General features: G+C 42.4%; 2 protein-coding genes across 2 annotated transcripts; both read left to right on the top strand.

Annotated features, from left to right (window-relative positions):
• Positions 1–5,696: 5,696 nt before the first annotated feature.
• On the top strand, positions 5,697–6,638 carry LOC101537901 (olfactory receptor 147-like). Its single transcript, XM_004604778.2, has one exon. It carries the CDS (start codon positions 5,706–5,708, stop codon positions 6,636–6,638), a length of 933 nt encoding a protein of 310 aa, XP_004604835.2. The 5' UTR covers positions 5,697–5,705.
• A 7,480-nt stretch (positions 6,639–14,118) lies between these two features.
• LOC101537628 (olfactory receptor 145-like) lies at positions 14,119–15,066 on the top strand. The gene has a single exon (XM_004604777.3). It carries the CDS (start codon positions 14,134–14,136, stop codon positions 15,064–15,066), a length of 933 nt encoding a protein of 310 aa, XP_004604834.1. The 5' UTR covers positions 14,119–14,133.
• The last annotated feature ends 7,065 nt before the right edge of the window (positions 15,067–22,131 follow it).

The raw sequence follows: 22,131 nt of genomic DNA, 5'->3' as shown, positions 1-22,131 counted from the left end.
ATAAGGGCAGGAGTTAACAATTGTGATGCTATTAAATGAAGTATTGAAATTGATCAATAAGAGGTAGAAGGTGGGGACCAGCTTTATCTCTGATGGATGGAAATTTGTATACCAGCAATACTTGGGTGCAACGTTTTGAATGTGATAAGACATCTCCCAACCCCATAGCCTTCTCTTAATCACACCCAAACCATTAAACTCCAACATGATGAACATCCTCTGTGAAGATTGATACGTAGGTTGACTAAACGGATTCCATCTTCTGCTGAGACTCTGACATATCGATATTTTAGCTTAAAAATGCTGTATGTGGACAGCCAGTAACTCATTTATTGCCAGATATGAACTTCTCAGAGAATTGTTCAAATGCTTTTTCTTATTTGCACCAAAGTGAGCTTGCTTAAGAGTCAATGTCTCAGAAAAGTGGTCTCTAGCAAACCCTAGCCCTTGGCAAGCAGCATTTTGGGGTCTGATCTTCTTTCACCCACTCTTATTTATAAAAGATCTTAACAACCTCTCAGAGACCCTGATAGAATAATCACTGTTACTTTATCACTGTCATCCCGCTGCTCATCAATTTGCTCGAGCGGGCACCAGTAATGTCTCCATTGTGAGACTTGTTACTGTTTTTGGCGTATTGAATGTACTATGGGTAGCTTGCCAGGCTCTGCCATGTGGGCGAGATACTCTCGGTAGTTTGCTGGGCTCTCCGAGAGGGGCAGAGGAATCAAACCTGGGTCAGGGGCGTGCAAGGCAAATGCCTTACCCGCTGTGCTATTGCTCCAGCCCCTGATAGAATAAAGTTTGAATTAACGTCTAAGTCAGAGCATCTAATTTTGAAAACTAAGACTTCACATACACGCATTTATATTATTTTAGCTTCATTATCAGGAGTGGAACATTTGTGGTGTCAGAAGTGAGAACAGAAGTGACACTATGCTTCAACACTGGATTCCAGCTAGGACACCTGCAGCAAAGCCGTTGTCCCCTGTCCTCTCCCTGATGCTCGCAGCTGCCAGTGGTCAGTTCCTTGGGTTCCGAGCTTCCTATCCATTGGCTAAATTTCCTGCCTTTATCTGGGTAACTTGTACTGATGACTGTTCTCTCTCCGCTAGGAGGGAAAGATTCTGTCTCTTGGGTTCTAAGTATTTTGAATACTGTCCTGCCTCCCTGAATAATGGGGGAATTCCACTTCTGTGATACAGATGGAAGGTTTTTTTAGATTCTATTTGCTGGTGTGGGATTCAAAGGTTACTTATTAAGAGCTGGACATTTTCTGACGTCAGTTTCTATTTATTTGAGTGGAGTTAAAATCCTTTCTCTGTGAGTGATACTATATCAGCAGTTCCCATCTGGAATTGATTTTTTCACGTGTTAAAAATTTCAGGCTCTTTCTTTTGTAAAATTTTCAAAAAGAATCAGGGTTTTATTATTATTATTATTATTATTATTATTATTATTATTAATTGGGGAGACTGACTTGGACCCATACCTTGTGGTGAGCGGGCCTTCAGCATATAGCTTGCAGTCAAACATTTGCATAAACAGGTTGAAAAAGCCATTTTACAAGAACCAGAGGACTGGGACATTTTTACAAGAGCAGGATGGTTAGCCAACAGGAACAGATAGATCAGCTGCTGGAAATCTACTGTTACCTCCCCTAGTAGCCATTAGTTATTTCTAGTTTTACCTTAAGGCCATGACGCAAGAAGATTGAAGCCTAAGCATACACAAGCGCTGTAGAGTTACAATAAAGGATTCTTCTTCTTTTGCTTTTGCTCATCCCTCTGTATGTATGTGTGTTTGTCTCCCCTCTCCCTATCACTCTCTTACCCTCTCCTCATGAACCCCGTTATCCAGTTCTGCGGGACGGGACAATACCTGATGATGCTCAGGGCCTTCTCCTGGCTCTGTGTTCAGGGACCACTCCTGGTGGACTTGGGGGAATCATATGAGGTGTTGGGGATTGAACAGCAGCACCCTACCTGCTATAATTTCACCCTGGTCCCTGAATTAGGCTTTTAAAGGGGTTTTAAAAAATTCAATGGCAATGTTAAGGATTCCTCAAAATCGCTAAATTAGTGTTTTTTCTTTTTCTTTTTTTTGGAATCACACCCGGTGATGCTCAGGCCATGACGCATTACTCCTGGCTCTGCACTCAGGAATTACTCCTGGTGGTGCTCGGGGGACCATATGGGATGCTGGGAATCAAACCTGGGGGGGGCAACATGCAAAGCAGATGCCCTATCCGCTGTGCTACCATTCCAGTCCCATCATGTGTTAATATTTTCTTTTTTAAATTTTTTTAAAATTTTACTGAATCACTGTGAGATAGTTACAAGCTTTCATGTTTGGGTGTTAATATTTTCTTAATTGAGATTGGTTACCTTCTACATTTACTTTACATTCCATCCAATGTAGTGTGCTACTCCTAGTACATCAGTGATGTAGAGTTTGAGATGTCATGCAGCCACGAATGGGGTGATACAGCTGGAGTTAAATTTTTAACTGGATAGTGATTTGGGGGATTTGAAGCATCTCTGCAACTTGCTGATCCCTTTCGAGATTTATTTGTGAGTCTCTGGATCATGGCCAGCTAATGAGCTTATATGGTGCCAAAGGCAATTCATGGTTGTGACTGCCAGACTCCCAGGAGAACAGGGAGATGGGGTGGGGGGGCATCGCCCATCACAGACTCTGTGGGAGACTGGAGATTTTGGTCACAAAACCTGCATACCTGAGTTTTTCAAGATTTATGCCTGGATAAGATCTGTAGAGTCTGGTCCTGAGCATGGAGTGTAGAGGTTTTTGGCTGTCAGGGCTCAGTTTGGGTGGATGGTGGGCTCATCTTAACATCTCCAGGGTGCCCCACATGAGACTCAGTCTGGAGTGGAATCTGGAAGTATCCCTGCAGCTTATTCATCTCTTTCAAGATTTATTTATTTGTTGGATATTTTATTTTTTAATTATTTTTATTTTTTTAATTTATTTTTTTTTATTGAATCACCTTGTAAATTAGTGTTTTTTCATGTTAAATTGGAAAAGAGTCAGAGAACTAAGCAAACTGAGTGAGAAACTAATTTATATCATCTTTATCTCTTTTTTTTAAAAAAAGTTTTAAAAAGTTGGTTGAGTGATTTATAATACTGTTAATGATGGTTTCCCATGCACACAATTCCAACACCATACCCATCATCCCTCCCAAGGACCCTTGATGCCCCCTTCCACCCCCTAACCCTACCAACGTGAGTGTTGGTCAGTTCTCCACTGTGTTCCTGGCTTGTAGTTTCTTTCTCCTTTGGGGAAAGTTTTTAACTGAAAGGATCAGCTTCTCATTACATAATTTATAGTGAACTTACCAAATAAATATGGCGGAAAGAATATCTGTTCTTATAGAATTTGTCACTTATATGGGGTGGGGTGGGGACAAAGGAATTAGGGTCCAGTCTTAGTGTTTCTAGGGGACATCTGGGATTTATGACAACGACACCTGGAATTGTCTGACTGTGTATCAAGGCACAAGCAGTGTTATGACGTTTATGATTTTAAAGACATTATGATGTCTCCCTGTTTTTTCTGGGGGGTCACGCTTAATGGAGTGCAGGGGTTACTCCTGGCTCTGCACTCAGGGATCACTCGTAGCGGTGTTCAGGGAACCACATGGGATGCAGAGGATTAAATCTTGGTTGGCTGCGTGCAAGGCAAACGCCCTCCCTGCTGAACTATCACTCTGGCCCTGATGTCTACTTTTATGATTTTAAAAGAGTGCCACAAAAGAGCTATTTCTCCCATTCCTGTTTTAAAAAGCGGAAACACAGCAGAAAGATGTTAACTATCTGCCCAGGGAACATAGCTTGAATATGGGAATCATACATACCCTTTGACCCCCTTAAACCTCCTGTTATTATGACAAAAAAAATAGATGGCTCTAGTCATGGAAACGTTACAGACAAGGCCCCAGTGGGGTAGTTAGGTAGAATTTTCTGGTAGTCATTTAAACTTTCAAACATTCAAAGGAATACACAACATTGTAAATGATGTCAATTGTATCCCAGGAGACAGACAATACAATGGGAATCGCTGCATTTAAAAACTATTCAGATAAAGAAATAAAGATTCCCTTGGGGGTAGAAAAAATTTCCATTTAGGACATGAGAGGTAAGTGGGAAAGAGACCAAAAAAAAGGGGGGGAGTTACGCGTTTATTTCCCTCTCTGTTTGGGGAGCTGCACTATCCCTGGAGTAAGGTGAGGGAAATATGGAGTGAAATATTGAGTCCCTCCGAGCCACCCAGAACATAGTTTGGGGCTGAAATGATCCTATTGCTTCCTTTTCCATACAGAGCCTCTGCCCTGTCTGTCAACAGGTACATTGGGGGGGTCACCTCACAGCCAGGCACCTCAAGTCACCCAGCAGTGACGGAGAGTGAGAGTAGCTCTTGTTGGGATGCTCAGAGGATCCGAGTCACAGCCAGAGTGGGTCCTGAGCGGTGGCTTGGAAAGATCCCTGGCCAGATACAGAATGAGTCTCTACAGCATCATCCTGAAGGCAGAGGCCGGCTCTGATGAGGGAGCATAGAGAGAGTCTGGCCTGAGAGGGTGAGTCCCTGGTGAGTGTTTGTGGAAGTTTCCTCTGGTGAGATAGAAACTGTGAAGTGGAGGACATGACAGTTTCCTGTTCTCTGTTGGGAGATTTGCAGGTGAATCTCTTTTTGGGACAGTGAAGACTCTTCTGAGGTATCAAGTCCTCAGAGTTCCACTCTGTGTGTGTGGTGTGGGGGACAGGGATAAAAGCTCACTTTGCAGTTGGGATTTTTTTTTTTTTGCTTTTTTGGGTCACACCCCGCGATGCACAGAGGTTACTCCTGGCTTGTGCACTCAGGAATTACTCCTGATGGTGCTCAGGGGACCATATGGGATGCTGGGAATCGAACCCGGGTTGGCCGCATGCAAGGCAAACACCCTACCCGCTGTGCTATTGCTCCAGCCCCAACAGCTGGGATTTCTTGGGGGTTGTGCTCAGGGCTTATTTCTGGCTCTGTGTTTAGGGCTTACTCCTGACTCTGTGCTCAGGGCTTACTCCTGGCTCTGTGCTCAGAGCATACTCCTGGAATTGCTCAGGGTTTACTCCTGGCTCTGTGGTCAGGGATCACTAGTGGAGGTTCTCAGGGAACCATATGCAGTGCCAGGGATGGAATCTGGTCAAGTCAAGCACATCATCTCCTGTGCTATAGCCGTGGTCCCCATTGTGCTGTTCTCATCTGACTCCGACGTGGACAGGAACCACATTTCTCACATTTGGGCCCATGCTTGGATCTAGACTGAGAACAGTCTTGTTCCACACCCCAGCCACCCACCACACATCCCTGACTGACGGGCACGAGAGTCAGGTCCAGGGGTGGGAATGCCAACTCCAGTTTTGCTTGTGTGGGAAGAGGGGAAGTGATGGAAGATTGTGAGATGAGAGACTGTCCTGTCTGGGCTCAGTCCATGGTACCCCAGGGCTTAGCTCATGAAGAATGTGAAAGAGAAAGTTAGTGTCAATCAGTCTTATGGTGATGGTAAAGGCAGAATATAGGGGTCTTGAATGAGCTGGTTTCAGATATTTCTAGCATAGATCCTCTCTTGTAGACAAGATACTGGGAAGACTGGACTTTTTGTTGATTGTGAACTTGTGTTTCTGTGCTCACAGATTTCTTGGGAAAGCATGGCTCTTGGAAATGTTTCTTTCGTGACAGAATTCATTCTGATGGGATTAACGGACGAACCAGATCTTCAACTTCCTTTGTTCTTCATCTTTCTAGTAATGTATATAATCATTGTGTTGGGTAACTTGGGTCTGATGACTCTCATTGGGCTGAATTCCAATCTCCAGACCCCCATGTACTTTTTCCTCTTTAACCTGTCTTTTGTGGACCTCTGTTATTCTACCGTGTTTACACCCAAGATGCTGGTTAACTTCGTGTCAGAGAAGAATATAATCTCTTTCAAAGGGTGCATGGCCCAGCTTTACTTCTTTTCTTTTTTTGCCATTTCTGAGTGCTATGTGCTGGCATCCATGGCCTACGACCGTTATGTAGCCATCTGCAACCCACTGACGTATAGCATCGCCATGTCCCCTAAGGTGTGTGCCAGCCTGATGCTTGCCTCCTACCTGATATCATTTTCCAAAGCCATGATCCACACTGGATTTATGCTGAGACTGACCTTCTGTAATGCCAACACCATTAACCACTATTTTTGTGACATCCTCCCAGTGCTGCAGCTCTCCTGCACGGACACCTCCATCAACGAGCTGGTTGTGATCATTGTGGTGGGCATCACCCTCGTTGTGCCCAGTTTCACCATCTTTGTCTCTTACGGGTTCATCATTGCCAGCGTTCTCCGCATGAGCTCCACGGAGGGCAGGTCCAAGGCCTTCAGTACCTGCAGCTCCCACATTGTTGCTGTGTCTCTCTTCTTTGGATCGGCCGCGTTTATGTATCTTAAACCCTCTTCTTCTATGTCTATGGATCAGGGGAAAATCTCCTCTGTGTTTTACACAAGTGTAGTTCCCATGATGAACCCCTTAATCTACAGTTTGAGGAACAAAGACGTTAAACTTGCTCTCAGAAAAACTCTTGGTAGGACAAAATTTTGATCAAAAATTGTCTAATGCACACAGTTATAGATAGGACTGGCTGCTGCTTTTACTCAGATGTTTAGGTCGAAGCCTTTGGACCCTAGTGTGTTGTTTATCTTGGTGAAATAGCAGTTTTCTCTTCATTTGTTTTTAAATCAGATCTTCCCTCCTCACTGTTTCACAAGTTCTCTGCTTACTCTGTCTTTTCTATTTAAGAATAACATTTAAGTGGAAACTGTTTCCTGTTTTCTATTGTCATTTTTGGAACTTGATATTTACTCCGGAAAAACAGATGAATGATTTTGCTAGTTGTCAAGGAACTATGGTGCGGTTGTGTCCTGTGTCTGCACTCACAGTTGACTGTTGGACAAGGAACAGGTAATCTGCGTCCACTCCTGGTTCTAGACCTCCCCCCCAAAAGGCCAGGGAGGACCCTCCTTAAATAGCAGCTTTTCAATGATACTTAAGGTCTGTAAGCACTAGGAAATCAAATCCAGTTTTCTACTGTAATACTGTGCATAAAACTTCTATTTCCAGAGTCTTCATGCAAATGTTTATAAATAATGAAGTAATTCTAGGCATTATACTGCAGGTCAGCTAAATTAACACAATTTATTTTTTGGAGGTGGGGCATTCACAGTGGTTTCGGGGGGCCATGGGGCACTGGGGGTCAAGCTCAGGGCCTTGCACACACCAGGTATGTGCCCCACCATTTCTATGTTTCTATGTTGTGCAATTTCTTAATAAAAATGACCAAATAAGTTATTCACTTCCTAAATGCAGGCCTCCCAACCTTGCAAAAATCTTTGGTCTGTTCATTTTATTTTTTATTCCATAAATATTAAATAGGAAGATTTTAAAAGTTCTTTTTTTGTCTGTGCCTATTTTAGGCATAGTTATGCCTCATGACACAAATTTTATTTTTTTTGTCTTATGAAAAAATTTGGACTTGGTTACTTTTTGTAACAAATTCTATTTATGTAAAATAGTTCATTGTGAAGTTTTACTGTTGGCTTTCTTTTTACTTCATTTTATTATCCTTTGAAAAGGTGTGACTGTAACTAAGTAATTAATGTATGTGTGGTTTGGGTACTTTGGTATGTATTTAACCTGATCTTGAAATTTTCATTTATGAAACCTCAACTGCAAATTAAGTCTGTTTTAATTTCACAGATTTGTAGAAATAAAAAGTTCCAAATTGGGCTGCACCTACCCCCATAATATTTGACAAACAAGTTAATCAAATATTAACAAGTTAGATGAGTTTTTTTTTTAAAAATTATAAGTGGCATTATTTTAGGATAATCAGTATAGTGGACAGCTTTCTGATTGGCAACTGAAACACTCTGGGTTTGATAATGGCAACTGGGTTGAATTCTCATCTTCACACCCCTCCATGTACATTTTTCTTGTTCACTTGTCCTCCATAGACATGTGTTATTCTTCTCTGTTGCCACCCAGAGTGCGGGCTCACTGTTTACCAGAGAAGCATATTCTTTCCTACATGGTCCTCATGACCCACTTTGGCCTTTTGTGTCTTGTGGCATTTCTGAATGCTCTGTGCTGGCATCCACGATAGGCCATCTGTAAAATATCGACATGCCCACCTACAGCACATTACTGCCTTTATTTGGCTTCTGCTTGGTGGCAATTTTGTGTGCTCTGGCCCCTGCAGAGTGCATGCTGGGACTGACCCCTCTGATACCAACCTCATCACCTATCTCTGTGGGACATCTTTCCTCAGCCCCAACTCTGCTGCACAAGCACCTGCACCAACGAGCAGGTAGATTTTTATCGTGGCAGGCATCAACCTCATCGTGCCCAGTACCACCATCTTTATCTCTTATGGCTTCATCCTTTCCAGCATCCTCTGCATCAGCTCCTCGAAGGCAGGTCCAAAGCCTTTGGCACCCGCAGCAGCTACATAATCTTTACCTCAGCTGCGTTCACCTGCCTCACACCATCTTCTGCAGGGACAAAGGCGTAAAACTTGCTATAAAAAAAACTCCACAAGAAAAAGTTTTGCTAGAATTTATGTCTGAGTGAATGCAGTGACTGGGCAGAGAGGATAGGCTGCATAAATACAGAATAGACTTTTGCCTCTGTAAACATTGTGGATGAACTCTTCTTTTGACACAGTTTTCTTTCTTTGCTCTTTCCTTTTATTGAATCACGATGAGATACACATTTACAAAGGTGTTTTTGATTGGATTTCAGTCATACAATGTTCCAATACCCATCCCTCCACCAGTGTGCATTTCCCATACCGATGTCCTCCAGTTTCTCTCTTGAACCTCTCTCCTCTCTCTCTCTCTCTCTCTCTCTCTCTCTCTTTTCCTCAGTCTTTATGTTTTACAATATAGATACCGAGGGGCCATCGTGTTTGGTCCTTTACCCACTTTCAGCATGTAGCTCCCATCCAGAGCGATCATATCCGCCATCATTGTCATAGTGGCCCCTTTTATATCTCAACTGCCTTCTCCCCCAAGGCTGGCTTCCAACCATGGACAAATCCTCCTTGATATATCAGCATATAGGGCCAGAAAGATAGTACAGTGGGTAGGGCATTTGACTTACATACAGCTAACCCAGATTCTATCCCCAGCATCTCATATGCTTTCCCAAGCACTGCCAGGAGTTAGCCCTGAACATAGCTAAGTGTGCCCCCCAAACAAAGGACAAACAAACAAACAAAAACCCAGTACATTAAAGATAGTCAAATATCTTTATTTGAAGTGAAATTGAAGTTCAGAGTGACTAATAATTAGCTAAGTGATTTACTTAAAGTTGCATAGCTTTAGGGGCTGGAGAGATGATGAAGTGAGTAGGGGAATTGCCTTGACTGTGACTGAACTGGGTTTTCTTTTTTGAGCTGGGTTTGATCCCCAAAACCCCATATGGTCCTTGGAGCTTGCCAGGAATGATCTATGGGTGTAGAGCCCAGACTGGAGTATAACCTGGGTACATACCGAGCACAGTTGGGTGTGCCACCCCCCAAAGTTACATGTCCAGGGTTCTGACGAAGAAATCTGACCATCTCGTAGGTGGGCGACCATGCAGTCTTTTGATGTCCTGTGGAAGGTCATCTCTAAGTCACATGCATTATGGTGTTTGGCCCATCTAATTTTTGATGCCTTGGCAAATGAGACATTGTCCCTGATTCTTGATCGTCGATGGAGGTCAGAATTCCGGATTCCTTCTCTCAATTGAGTGAAATGTGATATTCCAAGCGTAGCTCTTTCGATTCCTCTTTGGGATACCCGAATAGCGTTCCCGTCAGGTTTTCATAGGGCCCAGGTCCCTGAGGGGTATGTTAGTGCAGGAAGAATTATGGAGTTGAAAAGATGTGCCTGGAGCCGGAGGTTCTTTGTCCACTTAACTTCTTCAATGCTCTTGAAGGCATTCCATACTGCTCTCTTCCTCCTGCGCAGTTCTGACGCCAAGTCATTCCTTGTGTTGAATTCTCAACCCAGGTACACATAGCTGCTGTATTCGGAGATGTTCGTTCCATTGAGAGCAAATGGAACATCAGGGACTAGTTTGTTTTTCATGAACATCGTCTTGGTGAGATTCAGCTGTAGTCTGGCCTTTCCATACTCGAGGTCAAAGTCAGCCAGCATTTGTGCCTCTTGGCTAATGTTTGGTGTTATGAGAACGACGTCATCAGCGAAACAGAGGTGGTGTAGTTGTCGACCCGCTATCTACACTCCCATTCCTTCCCATTCCAGTATACGAATACTTCCCAGTGCCAACTTTTGGCACTATATGGACAACTTTTCTCGTTTTGAATGGCTCCTGTAGAGGAATTTCACAAACCTGGGTAGTACAGGAGCACTTTACTCAGAGCCAGCCGGACCAAGTTTCTAATAGTACAGTGAAGACTTTCCACCGAGTGGGCTGTGGGAAGCTATTGCATACTCTCATTATCTATCTGTGTTTGGAGTATGCTATGCAGTGTGCTTAATGGCTTAGTAATGAGAATATATTTGCCATTTAATACTATGTAATTTTATTTTCTAACTCTGCTGTTTTAATAAAATTTAAAAGGATCTTTTCTAGGACTATTTTTGTCCTAGAATTAAATTTTTTTTTGGTGGGGGGGGAGTGAGGGCCCACTCCTGGCAGTGCTCAGGGCTTACTTCTCACTCTTTGCTCACTAGTATCACCTGGTTCAGGGCACCAAACGGGGATCAAATGATATTCTATTGTACACATATACCACATCTTTTTGAAAATCCATTTGTACATTTTTGGGCATTTGTGAGGTTTCCAGAGCTTGGATATTGTGAATACTGTCCATAAAGACAGGAGGCCAATATCCCATTGATAATTGCTGTCTTTTAATATGCACACACACACTCACATACATATATACATATTTCACATCAGGATATACATAGGTGTGTGTATGTATATCTTGATGTGAAAATTTGGTGTATTTAAGTAGGATAGGGCTGTTTAAATTTTTTGAGAGACTTTATTACAGAATTTTAAAAATAGAGGTTGGACTAACTTAAATAGCTAAAAACAGCATATGAGGGGGTCACTTCTCACTACATTCTCACTAGCAACTGTTCTCTCTTATGATAGCTATTCCAACAAATTTAAGATATCTCATATTTGTTTATAATTAGTGTTAGAGCTTATAGTTTAGTTATTATAACAAAAATGCATTTCTAAGACTAATATTGATGAACTCCCAATTTTTGTAGAAGTTTTATACTATTTTTAAGTGTATTTATAGTCTTATAATACTCTATATAATTTATATATAAATTTATACTGTATTTTACCTTTATGGATTATTAATGGTATTGAAAAAAATCATGTGCTGTAGAACATTTCAGTTTCCCTTTTGAACAGATGTCTAGTCTAATTTTTTTTGCCCCTTGTTTTTTGGTCCTCACCTCCTGGTGCTCAGGACTTGCTCTGGCTCTGTTCTCAGGGATCAGTCCTGAGATGGCTGGACTGAGGCCTGGGACTAAGACTGGGTGCTTGCCTGCTGTACTGTTGTCCTGGGCCTTAGTCCAGCCATCTGTAATTGGATTATTTTTGTTTTTAATTAAGTTGCAAGCATTCTTTATTTCTTTATTTTGGTTACTAACCTTTTCTTATGGGACTTGCCAAAAAAAAAAAAATCTCTCCCGTTCCGTTGACTTTCTCTTCCTATTACTAATTATTTCTTGGCAGAATCTTTGCCATTTGATATATCTGTTTATAATTCATTTTAGAGCTTATAGTTTAGTTATTATAACCAAAAAAACATTTCCAAGACTAAATTGATGAACTCGTATTTTTTTCTAGCAGTTTTATATTAGTTTTAAGTGTGTATATATAGTCTTTTATATACTCTATACAATTTATATATAAATTTATGCAATATATACTTTGTATATTTATATATAGTTTATGTACAAATTATTCCTTTATTCAAGTCTTATGCTTTTGATTTTTTAAGTTTGTTTTTGGGATACACCTGGTTGTGTTCAGGACTTACTCCTGCCTCTACACTCAGAGATCACTCCTTGGCAGTACTTGGGGGAATATACTGGGGTGCTGGGAAGTGAACCCTGGTTGACTGTGTGCAAGGCAAGTGCCTAATGTCATTTCTCCAGCTCCTACAAGTCTTCTGTTTCACCCATTTTGAATTACCCCCTTTCCCTTCTGAGGGAGTAGTGTTTTTTTTTTTTTCTTTTTGGGTCACACCCACGATGCTCAGGGATTACTCCTGGCTCTGTACTTAGAAATTACTCCTGGCAGTGCTTGGGGGACCATATGGGATGCCAGGATCGAACCCAGTCGGCCATGAGCAAGGCAAATGCCCTACTTGCTGTACTATCGCTCCGGCCCCAGTAGTGGGGTTTTTAATCCTACCACAAGATTCTTTGTCAGGACTGGCATTATGATAAAAGAAAATCTTAAACTTCGCTAATAGGTTCACATACCCAGTGCTATGCGTAAATTTTGTGGAGAATCCTCTTACTTGGCTTCTAGATTTCCTCTAAAGGGAACCTGAGTGGAGACTAATTTTGAACTAGTGTGATAATGAGGAGAAAGGGGCTAGAGTTTCATCTTCGCCCATCTTGCTGGATGGCAATGGGAGTTTACTTGTGACTCTTCCTTAGGGATACACAGTCCCTACAGTGAAGGGAAAATTTGAATGAAATACTGAGTCCCTAGAAAGCACTGCCGTGGTCCAGAGTGTGTGTTCAAACCCCTTGTTCCTTATTACGCTTGGAAAGCTTCCTTGGGGAAGATCTGAATCAGCCTCTGTCCTCTTTATAACTGAGGACATTATAGTATAACACTCCATTAACTTTTTTTGACTTACCTAATAGCAAAAATGATAATTAATAATAGTATCTTTTTTCTGCTGCTGGGAAGGCTAAAGGTTATAATTTGAGGCGATGAACTTTAGTTCTGGAAGATTTCTAGGCCACATCAGAAATTAAGTGTAGTCTGAACTCTCTTAGGATCAAAAAGGTAAATTTGTGAAGCCTGAAATTGGTCCTGTAGGACCACAGGGGCTGTGATTCAGAGCGTGCGCTGACAGTCTAGCCCACGGTGGGTGAGTTTCTAAATCCTGTTTTTATAATCATGTGAGAGATAGAAGTCCTAGGATCTAAGATGCTGCTTTCATTCTCATTTTATTCTGCCCAGAGACTCAAGTAAAATAAGCTAAAAGTGTATTTGAAGGGGAAAGGGGGAAATGTTTAGAGATTATAGGAGGCCCAATGATGTAGTATTATATCAGTCAGGAATTTCCATGGCTGAATGCCTGACTCTCTCTCTCTCTCTCTCTCTTTCTCTCTCTCTCTCTCTCTCTGTATGTCTGTGTGTGAATGTGTATGTATACACACTTTTATTTTGTGACATGGGGCAGAAACCTCTCTTGGACCCTTATTATTTAATTACTAGATTAGAAATGTTTTTGGTTCCCACTACACCAAGTTTAATCTGTATCAGAGGCCAAATCCTTGTAGGTAAGTTTGGTGCTTCATATTTTTGGTGAAGAGAGGGTTCCAGTGAATTAAATGGTAAGACAAGAAAAAGATAATTGTGCTCTGCTTCAGAGTTCTCCCTTACTCTTTATTTCTGCCAGTACTATGTTTGCATATGCAGCAATTCCCTGCACTCCCAAGGCTAAATTGTAGCTCAGGGAATGTGACTCAGAGATACTGCAAGCTCTGGCACCACACACACACACACACACACACACACACACATACACATGCACACCCACAAAAACGCATGCAAACACACACCCTTCATTCCTTCATTCCTTTGTTTCTTCATTCCTTCTATCCTTCCTTTCTTCCTTTCCTTCTCCCTTCCTCCCTTCCAGTACCCACACATATTATATAGGCCCATGTTGGGCTAGACATAGATATTCCCAGTGCATGCACATTGTGAGTGAGAGGAAAGGTTGAGGTTTTGTTTTTGTCGAAATATTGAGTCAATTTGTTGTTCACATAACTTTTTCTCCTGTGCTCTCAGAATTCCTTGGAGAAGAATGGCTCCTGCCAACAGCTCTTTAGTGACTGAATTCATCTTGGCAGGATTAACAGACCAACCAGGTCTCCAACTTCCCTTGTTCTTCATCTTTTTAGTAATGTATATAGTCACTGTGTTGGGAAACGTGGGTTTGATGACTCTCATCGGGCTGAATTCCAATCTCCAGACCCCCATGTATTTTTTCCTCTTTAACCTGTCTTTTGTGGACCTCTGTTATTCTACCGTGTTTACACCCAAGATGCTGGTTAACTTCGTGTCAGAGAAGAATATTATCTCCTACACAGGGTGCATGACCCAGCTTTACTTCTTCTGCTTTTTTTCCATTTCTGAGTGCTATGTGCTGACGTCCATGGCCTACGACCGTTATGTGGCCATCTGCAACCCACTGACGTATAGCATCGCCATGTCCCCTAAGGTGTGTGCCAGCCTGATGCTTGCCTCCTACTTGATGGCATTTTCTGGTTCCCTGGCCCACACTGGATTCATGCTGAGACTGACCTTCTGTGATGCCAGCACCATCAACCACTACTTTTGTGACCTCCTTCCTGTGCTGCAGCTCTCCTGCACAGACACCTACGTCAACGAGATGGTTGTGATCATTGTGGTGGGCATCAACATCGCCGTGCCCTGTATCACCATCTTCTTCTCTTATGGTTCCATTGTCTGCAGTATCCTCCGCATGAGCTCCACGGAGGGCAGGTCCAAGGCCTTCAGCACCTGCAGCTCCCACATCGTTGCTGTTTCTCTCTTCTTTGGATCGGCTTCATTCATGTATCTCAAGCCATCTTCTCCCACTTCCATGGACCAGGGGAAAATCTCCTCTGTCTTTTATACCAACACTGTTCCCTTGATGAACCCCTTAATCTACAGCTTGCGGAACAAAGACGTTAAACTTGCTCTGAGAAAAACCCTGAGTCGGAGAAAATTGTGATCAGGAAAGTGTATCTCTTTGCACATTTGGGTACGTGGCAAGGACAGTGTATGTGTCCGATTAAAAATATTTTTAGTGGTAGACTCCTTAACTTGTTTAAGCAATCTTGAGTCTTCTCTCAAAAATGTACTGCCAGTTTTAAGGCACAGTCTTATTTTTCCTTTAATATGTTCACAATATTTTCCCATCTGTTTTCCTATTTACTCCTAATATTTGATATGAATTGCAGGAACATGGTGTACATATCGATATATATTTTTTTGGTTTATTTTTGGGGTCACATCTGGCAGTGCTCAGGACTTACTCCTGGCAGGGGTCAGGGATGTGTAGAAGCAGGGATCAAACTCCAGTTTTCCATGTGCAAGGCACGTACCTTACTTGTACTGTCTCTCTGGTCTCCGAAAATTGTTGTTTAGAACTTGATAACTATGACCCATCTTCAAATGATATAATTATATATTTTAGCACTGACCTTATGTCACTGGTTGTTTTTAATTTGCCACTTGCTATTAAAATTATGAACATCATATCCTGTCTCTACCTTTTCTTTCCATACTGCAGTTGGCAAGAATATATTAATTTCAGACCAAAACCACAAATTTAAGATTTCAAAAGACAACCAAGGGCACTATTATTTTTTTTATTAGTGAATCACCATGAGTTACAGTTACAAACTTGTGGACTTTCATGTTTGCATTTTGTTTATATCCCTCTACCAGTCCCCAGTCCCCTACACCAACATTCCCAGTATCCCTCCCACCCTCCCACCCCATCCCCCCACCCCACCCCACCTCTGTGGCAGGGCATTCCCCCTTGTTCTCTCGCTCTCCTTTTGGGTGCTGTGGTTTGCAACAGAGGCACTACATGGCCATCGTGTTTGGTCTATATTCTATTTTCAGAGTGCATCTCCCATCCCATGCGGGTCCTCAAACCACACTTTACCTGGTGTTCCCTTCTCTATGCGAGCTGCCCCTTCCTCCAGCATGTGGGGCCAGCTTCCAAGCCTTGGAGCCAATCTCCTGGTATTTATCTCTACTATTCTTGGGTGTTAGTCTCATATTCTGTTATTTTATTTTATATTCCACAGATGAGAAGGGCACTAAATTTTATACCCATAAGTATTTTTTTAATCAAGCATCTGTTGGAAAAAGATTTTTTGTTTTATATTCTTTTACAGTTAGAACAGACCTCATTATATTACAAAAATATATGTAATTGCATAGATTGAAGGCAAGATTCAGAGTGGTTAATGATTTAAAGTCAATCAGCTTCAGAAAGCAAATGTCTAGATTTTAGGCCCCTCATGTCTGGTCTTTGTTGCAGCTTTCATCCACATTATTGAGTTGGTTTTCTTTCAGCAAGCATGAACCTTGAGGATACATTTCTAATTTTGTTTTGCTTTTTATTCGTTTTGGGACCACACCCGGAGATACTCAAAGGTTATTCCTCACTCTGCACTCAGGAATTACAAGGCGAACATCCTACCTGCTGTACTATCGATCTGGTGCATACATTTCTAGCTTGAATATTGACTTCGTATTGTCCCAGAATGACATGCTAATCTCAGGCTGTGCATACATTATTGTTTTTTTTTATTTTATTAGTTTATTTTTAATTAGAGAGTCATCGTGAGGGTACAGTTACAGATCCATACATCTTTATGCTCATGCTTCCCCCATACAAAGTTCAATAACCCATCCCTTCACCAGTGCCCATTCTCCACCACCCGTAAACCCAACATCCCTCCCCCCCTCCCCAGACCCGTCTCCCCCACCCCACCCTGCCACTATGGCAGGGAATTCCCTTTTGTTCTCTCTCTCTGATTAGGTGTTGTGGTTTGCAATAGAGGTGTTGAGTGGCCATTGTGTTCAGTCTCTAGTCTGTATTCCGCCCGCCTCACCCTTCCCCCACATGACCTCCAACCACATTTTGCTTGGTGGTCCCTTCCCTGAGTTACCCAGAATGAGAGACCAGCCTCCAAGCCATGGAAACAATCTCCTGGTACTTATTTCTACTATTCTTGGGCGTTAGTCTTATAGTCTATTATTCTATATTCCACAGATGAGTGCAATCTTTCTATGTCTGTCTCTCTCTTTCTGACTCATTTCACTTAGCATGATACTTTCCATGTTGATCCACTTATATGCAAACGTCATGACCTCATTTTTTCTAACAGCTGCATAGTATTCCATTGTATAGATGTACCAGAGTTTCTTCAACCAGTCATCTGTTCTAGGGCACTCGGGTTTTTTCCAGATTCTGGCTATTGTAAACAGTGCTGCGGTGAACATATAAGTGCATATGTCACTTCGACTATACTTTTTGGCTTTTCTGGGATATATTCCCAGCAGTGGTATTGCTGGGTCAAATGGGAGCTCAACCTCTAGTTTTTTGAGAATCGTCCATACTGTTTTCCAAAAGGGCTGAACTAGCCGGCATTCCCACCAGCAGTGTAGAAGGGTCCCTTTCTCCCCACATCCTCTCCAACAGTGGTTGCTTTTGTTCTTTTGGATGTGTGCTAGTCTCTGTGGTGTGAGGTGGTATCTCATGGTTGTTTTGATCTGCATCTCTCTGACGACTAGTGATGTAGAGCACTTTTTCATGTGCTTTTTGGCCATTCGTATCTCTTCCTTGGTAAAGTTTCTGTTCATTTCTTCGGCCCATTTTTTGATGGGGTTGGATGTTTTCTTCTTGTAGAGTTCAACCAGTGCTTTATATACCCTTGATATCAACCCCTTATTTGATGGGTATTGTATAAATATCCTTTCCCATTCTGTAGATAGTCTTTGTATTCTGGTCACTGTATCTTTTGCGGTGCAGAAGCTTTTTAGTTTAATGTAGTCCCATTTGTTGATCTCTGTTTTTACTAGATTGCTTAGTTCCGTGTCATCTTTGAAGATACCTTTATCTTCAATATCCTGGAGGGTTTTGCCGACCTTGTCGTAATCCAATTGACTCACATAGAAATGTGACTTTTTTTTGAAAATTATAAGCTGAATTTGAGATGTCGTATTTCAATTCAGAGTGTAATGCTTTGGAGAGAAAGGAGCAGTGATAGGAGTCATGGCTGATCACTAAGATCATAGTCATTAAGAACGGACTTGTACATTGCAGCATCGTTGTTTAATGTGGACTGCATGATGTATCACTGAATCACTGTCGTCACTATTCATCGATTTGCTCGAGTGGGCACCAGAAATGTCTCTATTGTGAGACTTGTTGTTACTGTTTTTGGCATATCGAATACGCCATGGGTAGCTTGCCAGGCTCTGTCATGAGGGTGAGATACTCTCGGTAGCTTGCTAGGCTCTCCAAGAGGATCGAAGGAATCGAACCCAGGTCGGCCTCGTGCAAGGTAAATGCCCTACCCGCTGTACATTGTGTAGCACCATTTTAAATCTTTGCAAGCTTTCCAGGCAGAGGGTTCCCACTTCCGGCTCCAGAGAGACCATCTCAGTAGTAAGTACCTGAGCAAGAGAAAATAGTTCATGCCTCAAATAACCATTTAAAAAACGTACATAAATATAAAATTGCAATACGAATGCAGAAGTCTTGCACATATAAACTAATGATGCATGGCAATATGATGTATATGAAAAGCATAAAAAGACAGTGTAGGGAGAGGGAGACAGTACTGGGCTTAAAGCACTTTTGTGCACATGGCAGACTTTGCTTTGAGACCCCTGCACCACATATAGTTTCCTGAGCACCCCAGGAGTGATCTCTGAGCACAAAGACAGGAGTAAACCCTGAGCATCACTGGGTTGTGGCTCCCAAAACCCAAATAAAGATATAAATAATGATAAAAAGTAAAAGACTGAAATAAAGGTAGATTTTCCCAATAGACATCATGGAGTTAAGTCCCACATATGGAGAGATTCTAAATTTGGTCTCTCATGGTCATCATTGTGCCTGGAAATTGGTCATGGCAGCCAGTGTCCACATTAGGACAGACTTCGTATTGCACCCCCTTCTCCCCCCACAATATCCTCCCCCCCACACACATGTGGCACAGTTGAGTTTTCTTTTTAATGCTGGGGCTTTTTATGTATCTTCAGTCAGTAATTCAGGTACTAGATGAAATAATTTTGTTTAATTTAGGACTTTATTGTAGAAAGCATGCATATATATTTGTGGGATTTTGTTTTTGGGCCACACCTGGCTATTCTCAGGGGTTATTTTTGCCTCTGTGCTTAGGAATCATTCCTTGAAGTACTCAGGAACCACATGGAATGCTGGGGATTGAACCTGGGTTGACTGTGCAAAGCAAGTGCCCTACTCATTGTAATACTGCTCCAGCCCCTAAAACATCCATGTGTAGGTATTAGATTTTATTAAGGGTGAAAACATTTAGATCCTAAGTTGCAGACATCTGACTTCTCAGAGTGGGGCAGTTGGTGGGGTCACCTGTGCTGTTTAAAGTCTCTCTGACACAAATTAAATGGAACCAGTTGGAGCCCTGTGCAGGACTTGCTGCTCTTAGAATGAGTCCTCCCTTATTTTCTGTGTGTCCCTCTGTCTGTCTGTGTGTCCCTCAGGATGACCCGGGAGGCACAGAGGAAGAAGGTCCTGGTTCCCGTTAGATGGTGGAGCTGATGCTAAAGGGGTGTTGGTGGTTCATTCTAGTCCACAAATTGTAAGCGGTAGAGCTGAGACTAGAATTAGAGTGTTTGGGTTCTAAACATGTTATCAATGATACACCGGATTTGCCATCCTTTTAAAACATCGACCTGAACAGTGCTTTTAATGAGTACAGGCTACATGAACAAACTGAAGGCTGAGTACCCAAATAGAAAAATAGGCACCTCGCACTGCCCACATTTCATATTTGCCAGGTCTACTGCTGAACTCAGAGTAGAGTCAGACGGTCTCATTCCTCAGTGTTTCTTAACATGGCAGTATCATACAGGCCTTTATGATAAATGGAAACACACAAAGCACGTAAATGAATTCGAGAGACCTGAGTCATTAGAGCCCCACGGGATCCTAGGACCAAAAACTCACAGGTTTGGGTTTTGAACTTGACTACAGTGATATTTAGGGGACAGGAGATTGACGAGCTCACAGAGAACTGCTGACTTCGGGCACCTTTTTCCAGAACATGCTCGTGCCCCTTGCAGTGAAGAGAGGCCCATGACTGAAGCTTGAGGCCAGTCTATGTCTCTCCCATGGTCCCTCCAACCATCTGTGTTGGCTGCAGGAGACAGTGAGTCCTCCCTTGTAGGATCACATTGGCTTGTCCTTTCTGCTTTGCCACAGGGAGCTTAGGTTTATTGGCTTACTCTGATCACAGTGCTCCCATTCCTCTGTGTTTATTTGTAACGTCTTTCTTTGTGCTCTGCTTCCCCAACTGGTCAATCACCTTTATCTCCTAATCAGACTCTGTTAACTTGTAAATATTGCTTTTCTCTTTTCCTTAAGTCCTTTGCATAGTTAGTTCAAAGCAATGTCCTTTCTGTATAGACACAGAAAGACAGTTAATGCTATGCTTTTGTAACTTGGCAGTTAATTGGCTCTGGATGATATTCACTCCTGGGCATCTGTTCTCTCAACTTAAGACTCAGTTGTCCTAACTTCATAGCACCTCAAAAGCAGGGTCCCATTGAGGGACTGGATGGACCCAGGGCAAGCTGTGAGCTATCCTGGCATCGAAATGGGCCAGGCCAAAGCGCCATAATACTTAACTGTAAGTTAAGAGCATGGTCATGGACAAATTCTGTCATGATCCAAAACATATCAACTAGATTAAGACCCTAGTGGGTTAGAAAAGATTAATCTGGTCTGAGCACTGTAGTCTGAGATCTATGGCAAGATGTCCCCAGGAGAGCCACCCTACAAGCTTAATGTATCTCTTACTGTGTCCATACAAAATAACTGATATTACGAAGTAAAATTAAGATGTTAATTAAGTTATTGGACTAAAGAGAGGAGAAACACCCCTAAGTGGTCTTTTGCCCTTGAGCACAAGAAGGACTTTCATATATTGATTGTGCTACCAGGGGTGTGGTGGCTACCCCAAATGCAGGGGAGTTCATGGGAGAGAGAGAGACCAAGGGGGCAAGTTGGATCTAGGAGAGGTGAGCGAGGGAGACAGGAGGATACAGGAATGGGGAGCTTAGTAAGATTGGAACAGGCTCATGGAGAGAATGGCATAAACAGCAACTGATTACCAACCAGCCTGGCCCTCGTTTCCTCCTTCGCCCGCCCATGGCATCGGCCATCCTGGGTTGGGGAGCGGCTTGAGACCACCGAACTCAGGCAGAGAGAGAGAGAGTTTCGCAGAGAGTCGCAGGGCTTCCTAGCTGCCTGGTGAGTACAAACTCCCTCAGGAGAAAGCTTTCAATCAAGTCAGGGAGGAGATGGGTGCATGGCTAGAGCCGCCAGCAAGCAGGGCTATAAGGATAGTTTTGCTGTGTTGGCTCTGTTTGATCCTTATATCCGAGGGTGGTTATAAATTTCATTGAAATGCAGGGCCAGAATGCAGTGGGTGGGAGCTTGCCTTGCACACAGTTGAACAGGGCTTGATCTCCGGTATCCTGTAAAGTCCTCTGTGCACCACCGGGAGTGATACCTGAGAGCAGAATCAGGAATAACCCCTGAACATTGTTGGATATGACAAAAAAATAAACTGAAATGTATTTTTATACGTTTGGGGGTATATAAGCTAAATTTTGTAACCACTTAAAACAATGTCTAGGCAAATCACACAACCTAAGTATCAGTGTCTGAGATGGTCTCCTCATTTCTCAGTAGCTCATTTGAAACTTCTGGGTGCTCAGAGGAAGAGACGCTTCTCTTTATGGCCCAGAGGAGAATTTCTACCAGTGTCTGGGGTGGGGGCAGGAAATCAATGGAAAATCCTACTTTAGGGATTTGTATGTTAGTTTTCATTTCATGTCCTAATGGTACAATCAGAGAGTATAATTCTGATTGCCTGTTATGGAATTTTACTCTCTGAATCCTTTCTTAGAATTTTCTTTGAAGGGTTTCTTCAAGTATATTTTTTGGGTATTTGTAATGAAAAGGAATTTGATGTTACAGAAATACAGCAGTGTTTACACATAG

Source organism: Sorex araneus, chromosome 3 (genome assembly GCF_027595985.1).
Source record: "Sorex araneus isolate mSorAra2 chromosome 3, mSorAra2.pri, whole genome shotgun sequence".
NCBI lineage: Eukaryota > Metazoa > Chordata > Mammalia > Eulipotyphla > Soricidae > Sorex > Sorex araneus.
The sequence above is the reverse complement of the archived record's forward strand: the minus strand, read 5'-3'. Positions and strand labels throughout refer to the sequence as shown.